At 43.6% G+C, this 12,779-nt stretch overlaps 1 protein-coding gene across 1 annotated transcript in view; it reads right to left on the bottom strand.

Annotated features, from left to right (window-relative positions):
* Nucleotides 1-12,779, bottom strand: part of LOC134336618 (unconventional myosin-XV-like) — a 315,256-nt gene that overhangs the window by 60,366 nt on the left and 242,111 nt on the right. The window contains exons 28-30 of the mRNA XM_063030961.1: nucleotides 12,475-12,605; nucleotides 6,817-6,912; nucleotides 1,889-2,124 (exon numbers count right to left, since the gene is read on the bottom strand). Of these exons, the coding sequence (XP_062887031.1) occupies nucleotides 1,889-2,124; nucleotides 6,817-6,912; nucleotides 12,475-12,605 (463 nt within the window). The remainder of the gene's footprint in view (nucleotides 1-1,888; nucleotides 2,125-6,816; nucleotides 6,913-12,474; nucleotides 12,606-12,779) is intronic.

Here is a 12,779-nt window from a genome sequence, read left to right as displayed (position 1 = left end):
TTCACGCCCGAGCTTGATTGCAGACTGGCCATTGACAAACCTGCTCCTTCTCATCAGGCTGGTGTTTGGAGTAAGCGGAGGGTGACACAAGCCTTGCATTTGAAGGTGATGGTGAAAGCTGTGGGATGACTGGGAGACTGAGACCAGCCTTTGTTGTGATTGTAGGAAGTGGAACTTACTATTGCCATGTGTACTGAGCTATAGTGAAAAGCTTGTCTTGCACACTGTTCACATACAGCAAATCATTACACAGTGTGTTGAAGTGGTACATGGTAACACACTAACAGCGTGCAGAAAAAGTGTTAGAATTACACAGAAAGTGCAGCATGGCTAGATTTTGGGATGTTGGAAGATCAGCAACTGGGAGCAGGGGAGGATGGGATACTAAAGACCAGGACATAGCAAGAGATCAGGAGAGCATTTAAAGAAAGAAAGCTTAGCTTTATTTGTCACTTGCACATCAAAACATACAGTGAAATGCATTGTTTGGTGTCAAATCACACCAGCGAGGGTTGTGCTGGGCAAGTGTCACCAACATAGCAGGCCCACAACTCACTGATCCTTGCCATCAGTCTTTGGAATGTGGGAGGAAACCAGAGCACCCAGAGGAAACCCACACAGTCAGGGGGAAAACGTACAAACATTTAATGAAGGTTACCAGGTTTGGAGACCATTACAGTGTTGAGGAGACTGTGGATTGGTGGGTCAGGAGGCTGCCTGGAAGTTGCAATGATGGAGAGTGGTTTAATGGGTAGGGGGTTGGTGGGGCCGAAGGATGAAGATCAATATTTCACTTACCTATAGAATCAGAAAGTGAGACTCTCATTTGCACATGACAGACGAGGTTAAGTTGTGAATTAGCCATGATCTAACTGCAAGGACCAGAATTTTTTGTAGCCCAATGGCTTAACTTAATTCTGTCTCACCAGTCATAAAACAGGTACAACATCAGTCAGTTGTGCAATAAAGCCCCCTTGACATCACCCCATCAAATATTTCTAGAGCCCCTTCAGCATGGGCTAGATCAGAGTAAAGCTCTTTTGCACTATTCTAATCAGAATAGAGAAACGTAAGAATAGAGGTTACCTTGTATAGAATCTGTTCTAGACCATCAAGCATTTTGAAGATTTCACACACGTAGACCATTCTAAAGAAGTGGGAATTTGACAATGTTCCCCAAACAGGACCAGGACTGGCTATGTGGACTCTACCCCACCATTCAATAATGATCATAGCAGGTCTCAACTTCACCCTCCACCCTGGTACCAATAACATTTGATTTCCCTGTAGTCCAAACTCACTCAGCCTTGAATACATTCAGACCCTACAGTATATGAAGTGTACTACTTCCAGATCTTTGCACTTTCTGTGGTTTAATCCCAGAGCCAATAGTGTTCTTATATCTTCCACTGGGCAAAGTGTACGAGGAAGCTTCGCAGGTCATGGAGAAGGGATAATGGAAAATGTTGACAGGGCAGGGTGAAGAGAGGTGAGCAGGAGTGAAGCAAGTGTGGAACACAAACAATGGTTCAGAAAGGGTGGGCTGAGATGTCTCTGTGTCCTGCTGTAACATTTGAAAGAAACTGTACAGGAGCTCAATCAGATAAGAGAAGATACCAAAGAGGGTGACATTAGTACTAGGTCAGGAAATGTGTTGTTTTCTGGCAGCAAGATGTCAAAATCACAATTTAAAAAAATAAAAATTAAGCAGTGCATAAGAGAAATGGTAAGGAAGTGTTCCTGAGATTATGGATGGTACAGAAACCCGATGACAGACGGGAAGGCGTTGGTCCTTCTGGCCAAACATTCACTGAATCACTGAAGCTGACAGATTGCTTCTTGTTTCTCTGTTCCCACCCTGCACTCTCCACGTAACACTCTCTCTCACTTGAGCAGAGGCTTCTCGAGCTCAGGCGAAGGCTGCAGACAGCTCAGGCAGGAGGTCATCAGAAGGCAGGCTCGCTGCCACTCCTCCATGGCACGGTTCTTCCAGGTCTGGTTCGCCACCTGGCAGTAGATCTCATTCCGGAGTCTGGGATTGGAGATTCCCTTCTGCACAATAAAATTCCCAAGGATGATTTCCTTCCTGCCTTGGAGGAATTCTTCTTGTTGAAACCGCAGAACCTAAAAGGAAAAGGAAAAGGGGAGCTTAAAAAGTGCATGTAACACATGGTACTAAAGAGGGAGATGGCAGCGTCTGACAGTTTCTACGTAAAGTGAAAATGCCGTACATGGGCAGGTAGGAAGCTATCAAACATACATAGAATACTACAAACTTTACCAGCAGCCTCTGCTATATAAACTTATACTTTTACAAGACAGGAGGAGGCTTTCAGTTCTTTCCCAGCTCTCACTAGACTAATCCCATCAGTCACATTCCTTCTGCTTACTTCTCACCATAGCTCCATGGCCCCTTGCACAAACATCATGCCTCCTGCAGACACTGTCCTTAACTAGCTCCTTCAGGATCCTCTGTATTCCTGGTATGCTCTCTCATCTCTTACCCCATGTGGTGCTCACTCACCTAGTAGCAATACTCCCTGTAATGAAAAGAGTTTCGCTCATCTAGGTCTATGTCCCTTCAGGAGCTCAATGTAGAGATACGTTAAGACAAGACTTTAATGAGGGACAATAATGTCACTTAAGTGGGATTACATGAGAAATTCTGACAATACTGGCAAGAAGGGGGCATGAGAAGGCCTTGGCAAGTAGGGTAAATGAAAACCCCAAGGCATTCTTCAATTATATGAAGAACAAAAGGATGACAGGAGTGAAGGTAGGACCGATTAGAGATAAAGGTGGGAAGATGTGCCTGGAGGCTGTGGCAGTGAGCGAGGTCCTCAATGAATACTTCTCTTCGGTATTCACCAATGAGAGAGAACTTGATGACAGTGAGGACAATATGAGTGAGGTTGATGTTCTGGATCATGTTGATATTAAGGGAGAGGAGGTGTTGGAGTTGTTAAAATACATTAGGACGGACAAGTCCCCGGGGCCTGACGGAATATTCCCCAGGCTGCTCCATGAGGCGAGGTAAGAGATTGCTGAGCCTCTGGCTAGGATCTTTATGTCCTCGTTGTCCACGGGAATGGTACCGGAGGATTGGAGGGAGGCGAATGTTATCCCTTTGTTCAAAAAAGATAGTAGGGATAGTCCGGGTAATTATAGACCAGTGAGCCTTATGTCTGTGGTGGGAAAGCCGTTGGAAAAGATTCTTAGAGATAGGATCTGTGGGCATTTAGAGAATCATGGTCTGATCAGGGACAGTCAGCATGGCTTTGTGAAGGGCAGATCGTGTCTAACAAGCCTGATAGAGTTCTTTGAGGAGGTGACCAGGCATATAGATGAGGGTAGTACAGTGGATGTGATCTATATGGATTTTAGTAAGGTATTTGACAAGGTTCCACATGGTAGGCTTATTCAGAAAGTCAGAATGCATGGGGTCCAGGGAAGTTTGGCCAAGTGGATTCAGAATTGGCTTGCCTGCAGAAGGCAGAGGGTGGTGGTGGAGGGAGTACATTCGGATTGGAGGGTTGTGACTAGTGGTGTCCCACAAGGATCTGTTCTAGGACCTCTACTTTTCATGATTTTTATTAACGACCTGGACGTGGGGGTAGAAAGGTGGGTTGGCAAGTTTGCAGATGACACAAAGGTTGGTGGTGTTGTGGATAGTGTAGAGGATTGTCGAAGATTGCAGAGAGACATTGATAGGATGCAGAAGTGGGCTGAGAAGTGGCAGATGGAGTTCAACCCGGAGAAGTGTGAGGTGGTACACTTTGGAAGGACAAGCTCCAAGGCAGAGTACAAAGTAAATGGCAGGATATTTGGAAGTGTGGAGGAGCAGAGGGATCTGGGGGTACATGTCCACAGATCCCTGAAAGGTGCCTCACAGGTAGACAGGGTGGTTAAGAAAGCTTATGGAGTGTTAGCTTTCATAAGTCGAGGGATAGACTTCAAGAGTCATGGGGTAATGATGCAGCTCTATAAAACTCTGGTGGGGCCACACTTGGAGTACTGTGTCCAGTTCTGGTTGCCTCACTATAGGAAGGATGTGGAAGCATTGGAAGGGGTACAGAGGAGATTTACCAGGATGCTGCCTGGTTTAGAGAGCATGCATTATGATCAGAGATTAAGGGAGCTAGGGCTTTACTCTCTGGAGAGAAGGAGGATGAGAGGAGACATGATAGGGGTATACAAGATATTAAGAGGAACAGATAGGGGGGGACAGCCAGCGCCTCTTCCCAGGGCACCACTGCTCAATACAAGAGGACATGGCTTTAAGGTAAGGGGTGGGAAGTTCAAGGGGGATATTAGAGGAAGGTTTTTTAACTCAGAGAGTGATTGGTGCGTGGAATGCACTGCCTGAGTCAGTGGTGGAGGCTGATACACTAGTGAAATTTAAGAGACTACTGGACAGGTATATGGAGGAATTTAAGGTGGGGGCTTATATGGGAGGCAGGCTTTGATGGTCGGCACAACATTGTGGGCTGAAGGGCCTGTAATGTGCTGTACTATTCTATGTTCTAATGCTGTTTTGAGAACCTTGCAGCTGATGTTTGTACTCCCTACCTGACTTTTACAAGCATCATCAGCGTGATCCTCGAAACTGCAAAGAACAATTTCTAGATTCTTACAGATTGTGATAGAAACTTATATCCAACATTTCCCCTTTCCTCAGATTCTATACTAACACTGACAATTCACCCTACATAACTTGAAATCCTCTTCCAGATTCCAATGAGGCCAAACTCCCCAGCCAATGAAAATAGCCTCTTTGTTTATCACAAGACCATAAGATCGAGGAGAAGAATCAGGGTGCTTGGTCCATCGCATATACTCCGCAAATGTCTACATACCTAGGTACAGTATATAACCAGATCCCATCTGTGATGGTGGGATCTGAGATGAATCACCCCCTCAGCATTCCAGGCTGTGAATGATTCTGGCTTATCTTTTGCACTCACCTGCTAGGCCCACTATCACAAAGACGGTGATGACATTAGAGCTTTCCTCTTTCGCTAACTGTTTATTTACCCATCAGCTACAAGACTATATCCAGCAGGTTGCTGTCTGATCCATTCATTATGGTATCATTTAGCACTGTCCATTGCTTGTGTTAGCAAGCTTACTTCAATCCTGGCACGTCATGCTTGGATACATCTAGTGCTGCTCCCAGCAAGCACCCTCCGTGTTTCACTGAATTAGGGTTGATAGCAAAGGTAGAATGAGGGATGACCCAGGCTGTGAGCTTACATACTGCGGCAGTGTGGACTTATGCTGCATCTAATGATCCAGAGGACCTCATGGATGCCCAGTTTTCAGCTGTCAGATCTGTTTCTGTTCAGCATGACTGCAGTGCACCCAATGTATCAGAGATGGTCACTGCAATGAAGACAGGACATTGTCTCCACAAAAACATGCAATGGTCATTCCTACTAATTGTGCCATGGACAGGTATTGTACCTCTGTAACAGTAGACTTGGGTGTGGGGCATGAGGCTAGGCATGTTTATCTGGTGAATTCCTGCTGCAGACCCTGGCTGGTGTCTTCTCCTGTCTCCCACTGGGCAAAAGATACAACAGCCTGAAAGTACATATCATCAGGCTCAAGGGCAGATTTTAACCCAGATCCCAGGCTCCTTGCTATCAGACTCTTGAACGGAGTTCTTTTACGATAAGATGTACTCTTGGTCTCACCATCTACCTTGTTATGATCTTGCACTTTGTCCTTTTGCTGCCTCTCTTTGGTAGCTTTTACACTTTGTTATTATTGTTATTATTTTACCTTATTCTAGCTCAATACTGTACACTGTGACCTGTATGAATAGTATGCAAGACAAGCTGTACACATGACAATTGTAAACCAATACCCTTCATGCTTGGACTAATTAGTTCAGTGGTGTGGCTACCCAAAGCCCCGGTGATGGAGATTTGAGCCCTCCAACCAGACTGCATTGTCTGCTCTGCTTACTCTAAGCAGTGCTTCCACACTTTGTTCAACAGCGAGGAGCATTGCATCATGAATAAAATGTAATAAGGTAGACGTTCCTTGCCCTTGTTTAAAACGATCTAGGTTGTGAGCTTACAGATTGCGGCAGTGTGTGTTCATGGGGCCTGGGGAAATGTTAAGGATTCTCAAGGCTACTCTCTACCTTGTAGAGTCACGTCAACAGAATCTGTTTTCCCAAAAGGAGAGGACATAACCAGAGATAATGTGTGAGTATGGCACACTGCCTTCATTAATGGTCATCCCTACCACCCCCCACCCCATCTCTTATCTCTCAATCACTTCCTGTCCATGCTTGTCCCCACTATACATTATATACAATATACGGGACCTCATCAGATGTTTGCTGAACACCAACCAAATTGGAATATTCTGAGATCTTGAATCAATAATTGTTGAATAGATATGGAGTCATTATTTCATCATTACTTTTGCATTCTTGTTTATTTTTCCTCTGTCCCAGTTGCTCTACTTTATAATGACCTTTTTTTTTAAAGGAAAATATTAACAAGTAACTATAAAGTATAATTTCTTTATATCCACTTCTGGCTGTGACAGAGATTGAGGGTTAGGTGATCACACTTTCTACCTGTCCTGTTCACCTCTTTACTTTTATAAGAAAGATAATCCACAGGTGATTGAAATAAATCTAAGTAACAGAAGGTTGGTGTTCAAAATCCGATGGTGGTGGTGGTTAGGGAAACCAAGAGAGGCAAAACTTACAAGAGATTCTTGTAAAGAGTGGGCGAGTTCATCGAACCTTAACTGATATGAATACTTTGATTGTGGATTGTCAGAGTTGGTACTAACCAATTTGAAAAGCTCCAAAGCTGCCTGTCGCTCTGCTCCCTGCAGTCGAGTGAGAGGTTGCTGCAGAGGCTGGTCCAGAACTTCAAAGTGAGGCTCCTATGTAGAAAGTGAAATAAAATTAGTCCCTTTTGATCCCTGCTCAATGTTGTCTCTCAATTCCTAACGGTGAAATTCCTTCCTAATAGTGGCCACTTGGCTGTTCAATTCAGGAGGCATCGTGACTGTATCTTCACCAGTGATCCAGAGATATGCATTTCTTCAGGATACTGAGATTACTTTACCTGAGAGCAGTAACACAGCAGCAACCAAAACTGCCGTTTACAAGCAGAGTGGCGAACCTATGCAACACGTGCCTAAAATTACATGCACACAATCTTGTTGGTAAGTGGCATGTAGCTACCCTTCAATTCTTTAAACCCCTACCGTAATGAAAAAAGGTACATCATGATTATTTTACTGCCAAACAAAGCAGCAGGTTATCTTTTACAACCCGAGAGCAGTGAGATGTTTTCAGAGGAAACATCTCCCACCAGTCTGGTGCCAGTGAATGGTTACCAGAACACGTTAAGGTAGATGATACCTTTTGAAATCCTCACAGAACTGGTGTACATATCAGTATTTGGTTAGTAAATGGTTGGGCCAGTTGTCAAAGTCAGAATCTGAATCAGCTTTAATTTCACCGGCAAATGTTTAGAAATTTGTTGTTTTCCAGCAGCAGTACTTTGTAATACATAATAGTATACCACTCTTCGCTCTGCTTATATTTTTTCTTCTGTCGTTTGTGAATGACTAATGATAAATATTGTATGTAGCTTAGCTCCCCCATGAATATTCATGTGAGTCATTCTTTTCAGTGTTGAACTTGGTCAAGTCTAATTATAGATGTAGACTTACTGATGAAACTAGTGCATAGCTCCTTACACTGAGAAAGTCCCAGTTTATATTAGGGAAATTGAAATCCCCCATGCCAATAACCCTATTATTTTTACATATTTCCGTAATCTGATTACATAACTGTTCCTCAATGTCCCGGTGGCTAATGGGGGGGTCTGTAGCACAATCCCATCAGTGTGATTGCACCCTTCCTATTTCTGAGTTCCACCCAAACGGAACCCTCTTATGAAGTTAAATCAAGCAACATAGGTGACAGCAGGGTTCCAGATGAGCTCAATGCCTTCTATGCTCTCCCTGACCATCAAAACAAGGAGGAACCATCACAAACTCCAACAACCCCGATGATCCTACCATTTCCGTCTCTGAGGCTGACGTGTGAGCAGCCTTCAAGAGGGTGAACCCACGAAAAGCATCCAATGAAGTTATATCCTTCAGATGTTGTTACCCACTTCCCTTGTAAAACAACTTCTGGTGATAACCCAATCTCTTCACTGCCAGTGGCCACAACATAGTTGTTGGTTCTGCCTCCCATCTTTCATTTGTTCACTCCAGCAACACCCACACGCTGAAGGAACTCAGCAGGCCAGGCAGCAACTACGGAGGGAAATGAACAGTCAACACTTTTGGTTGAGAGACCCTTCCTCAGGTCGTGTGCCCAGCAGCACCTGCGACTTTAACTGACCACAGGTTTCCATTCTCCTATAGGTTCTCGTGTTTAAATACCTGACTCTTCCTTAACCCAGGCTTCACATTCCTCATCTAATGGAATATTGTCAAAGTCCATCTGCAGTGCTGCTGGTGCATCACTGCCTGGACCTCCATCTTCTGCCCTGCACTCAGAGAGAAAGCCTCCTGTTATTGGAGCTCTCATCCCAGATTGCACCTTCTCTCACTGTCACAAGTCATCGATGGTAACTGGAACTATTGTATCAGACGGCAACCTGGAACCCCGGTCTGCCAGTTTCCATTAACTGAGCATTTACTGCATCTCCCAAGGCCACCGAACCAGTGGTGGGACCAGGGCACCCCTGAAGTGAGTTCCACTTGGAACTTCTCTACTTGGATCCTTCAAAAACAAACTCCTTCACTTTAAATACATTTAGAGAATTTCTAGAAATGATTGACCAGAATATTTTAGGTATATACCTGTGTAATTATGAAAGCAAGTCTCGATTGTTAAATAAGGTAATTGTTAGATAAGGTAATCTAACATCTGATTCATGACATAATTTCCTTGTAGAGAGATCAAAGTTTCATTAAATGTTTAACATATTTCCAGCATGGTACAAATTACATTACATTACATTACTCATTACCTATCTGGGAAAAGAATATTATATGGTAGCTCGTCTTCTCCCATCTCCAATCTTAAATTCTCATCACAACCATAATTCAAGGAATTTTTGCATTGTTTCAAACCATATCCTAATTGCCCTGATTCTGCAGAACTGCATACCTCCCTCAGATGGGAAAGCAAGAACTGGCTGAAATTGCCCATTTTTCTATTTTTGTTTGCTACTCTTAACCAGAGTGAAAATGAGAATGTTTACTGATACTGATCATCAGGAATCTAACTGGACCTTCAAGGTCAGCTTGGTATCAAACTGAAGTTCATTAACATTAGTGTCCAAACTTGCTCATCAGTGCCAGCCCCTCTAGTACTCCAGCACCAGCATAAGAAACTGTTCCTCCGGTATCCAAAGTGTCAGACTGAAACCTTCCTCCCTAATACCAAAGTGTCAGACTGAAACCTTTCTCCCCAGTACCTAAGTATCAGACTGAAACCTATCTCCTAGTACCAAAGTGTCAGACTGAAACCTTTCTCCCTAATACCAAAGTGTCAGACTGAAACCTGTCTCCTAATACCAAAGTGTCAGACTGAAACCTGTCTCCCTGGTACCAAAGTATCAGACTGAAACCTATCTCCTAGTACCAAAGTGTCAGACTGAAACCTTTCTCCCTAATACCAAAGTGTTAGACTGAAACCTTTCTCCCTAATACCAAAGTGTTAGACTGAAACCTGTCTCCCTAGTACCAAAGTATCAGACTGAAACCTGTCTCCCTAGTACCAAAGTGTCAGACTGAAACCTGTCTCCCTGGTACCAAAGTGTCAGACTGAAACCTGTCTCCTAATACCAAAGTGTCAGACTGAAACCTTTCTCCCTAATACCAAAGTGTTAGACTGAAACCTTTCTCCCTAATACCAAAGTGTTAGACTGAAACCTGTCTCCCTAGTACCAAAGTATCAGACTGAAACCTGTCTCCCTAGTACCAAAGTGTCAGACTGAAACCTGTCTCCCTGGTACCAAAGTGTCAGACTGAAACCTGTCTCCTAATACCAAAGTGTCAGACTGAAACCTGTCTCCCTGGTACCAAAGTGTCAGACTGAAACCTGTCTCCCTGGTACCAAAGTATCAGACTGAAATCTATCTCCTAGTACCAAAGTGTCAGACTGAAACCTTTCTCCCTGGTACCAAAGTATCAGACTGAAATCTATCTCCTAGTACCTAAGTATCAGACTGAAACCTATCTCCTAGTACCAAAGTGTCAGACTGAAACCTGTCTCCCTGGTACCAAAGTATCAGACTGAAATCTATCTCCTAGTACCTAAGTATCAGACTGAAACCTATCTCCTAGTACCAAAGTGTCAGACTGAAACCTTTCTCCCTAATACCAAAGTGTCAGACTGAAACCTGTCTCCTAATACCAAAGTGTCAGACTGAAACCTGTCTCCCTGGTACCAAAGTGTCAGACTGAAACCTGTCTCCCTGGTACCAAAGTATCAGACTGAAATCTATCTCCTAGTACCAAAGTGTCAGACTGAAACCTTTCTCCCTGGTACCAAAGTGTCAGACTGAAACCTTTCTCCCTGGTACCAAAGTGTCAGACTGAAACCTTTCTCCCTAATACCAAAGTGCAGATTGAAACCTGTCTCCTTAATACCAAAGTATAAGACTGAAACCTGTCTCCCTAACACCAAAGTGTCAGACTGAAACCTTTCTCCTAGTACCAACGCTCCCAGCAGAACAACCACTCTGCTATCCCTTCCACCTCAACTTCCCCACTAAAGCCATGGCTTTCTAACTCAACCAACCCTCAAAAGACAAGCTCCTTTGTCAAATCTCGTATTTCTCGTACCTGAAACCTTTTCACTGGGGTGTCCAGGCTTCATTTAAGCATCAACCAATAACACTGTCTCTACCACCAGCTGGCTGATTATTTCAAACGTTATTCCCTCCAGGAATAGAGAAGTTAGTCATGGGATCACAGCATTATACAACTCAGAAACTGATCCTTTGAACCAGCTTGTTCATTCTGACCATCATGCTTTCCATTTATCCTTGATTCTTAGTCATTCAAGTGCTCATCTAGGTATTTCTTAAATATCGTAAAACCACCCCCACTCCCCAAACAGTGTCCTCCAAACTCCTAGCTGAATGATATTATTCTACCGCCAAAGACTGCCCTCCACACTATCTGGAAGCCCACAAATTCTTGTGTCATCTGCAAACTTATTCCCATACTACCTACATTAACATCTAAGGCATCAATGTATGTTACAAACAGTAAGGATCCCAGCACTGCACAGCTGGTCACAAATCAATCCCCAACCATCACCCTCTTCCTCCTATAAACAAGTCAATTTTGGATCGAATTTGTGAATTTGCATTTGTTCCCATCTTTTGGACCAGAATTACTTGTGGGACTTCTCCACGTAGACTACATCAACTATACTGCCCTCATCTATATATTTATTTACATTCTGGCAAAATTCAATCAAGTTATTCAGGCAAGGTCTCCCACTGACAAAGTCTTGTAAACTATCCCTGATCAATTCCTGTCTTTTTAAATATAGATTGATCCTAGGCTTCAGAACGTTTCCATTTATGTCCCTACCACTGATGTGAATCTCACTGGCCTGTCGTTAACCCGTTTATCCACTACCTTTCTTTAATAAAAAATCAGTTTGAAGAACCTCATCAGTGGTCAATGGTCTTAACAAATCTCTGTCAGGGCACCAGTTGTCTCCACCCTTGTTTCCTGTAACAGCCTGGGATACTCTTAGATAGATCCCAAAAGAAATTACAGTGTCACAGTAGCATTACAAATATACAAATATTAGAAGAGAAGTAAAAAAGAATAAGTTACCTCAAACAGTCTAACAGGAGGGGGTCACCACTTCCCTGGGTACAGGTTGACTCATTATAGAGCCTAATAATTACTTGCCTCTCTGGTGAGGTTATTAGAAAGGAAAGGCAACCATGTGAAATCATCCCTTTTACATCTGAACAATGGCTGAATTATCCAGGGCAACTTCCCTGCGAGCCTTTGATTTTGTCTGATTTCTTCCTTAACGCTCAAAGCTCATTCTCCCCTTAATGATGTAAGTCAAAATATCAAGGGAAAATTGTCAAAGGATGATATTTATCAATAGCGGTTGAAGCAATTACCCTTCAACTGCGTGAAGATCTGTAAAGTCACTACCACTTTGTTGTTCATAAAGTCGATCCTGGAGTTGATCTTCAGAGCTTGCCAAGTGAATCTCAACACCAGGGTGTCAGGGGGTCAGACATCAGCCTCTGATAGCAAAGATGTGTACAGTAGTCCTGAAACAGTCACACTGATCTAGCACTCACATCAAACACTGTTGGTCCAAGTCAGAAAATCCTCCTCCGCAAGCCCCCCCCCCACCTCCGCACAGGTGTCCAAAGCTTTCCCCTCCCACTGCCAGTAAGTCTTCGAAATGAGAGTCTGTTACAATACCTGGAAATGGCCATTGATGAAACTACTGAAGGGGTAGCTATTCACATCTGCAGGGAGCGAGTGATAGATGAGTGCCTTAACCTCTGGTGGGGAGACTTCAGTCACCTGGTTCTCAAAGGATTGAGGATTCACTGGAAAAGAAACAAAAGCATCAATTATACCAGATCAAAGTATCTAAGCGGGAATGAACTGAAAAAGCATGGCTGATGGTTAGTGACACCAGGCAAGGCATATAAATAGTATACAGCACACTTCACGTTCGCATGAACACAATGAAAAGCACCACACTACACTACAATGAACAG

The sequence above is a fragment of the Mobula hypostoma genome, chromosome 22, assembly GCF_963921235.1.
Source record: "Mobula hypostoma chromosome 22, sMobHyp1.1, whole genome shotgun sequence".
NCBI classification, from domain to species: Eukaryota; Metazoa; Chordata; class Chondrichthyes; order Myliobatiformes; family Myliobatidae; genus Mobula; species Mobula hypostoma.
The sequence above is the reverse complement of the archived record's forward strand: the minus strand, read 5'-3'. Positions and strand labels throughout refer to the sequence as shown.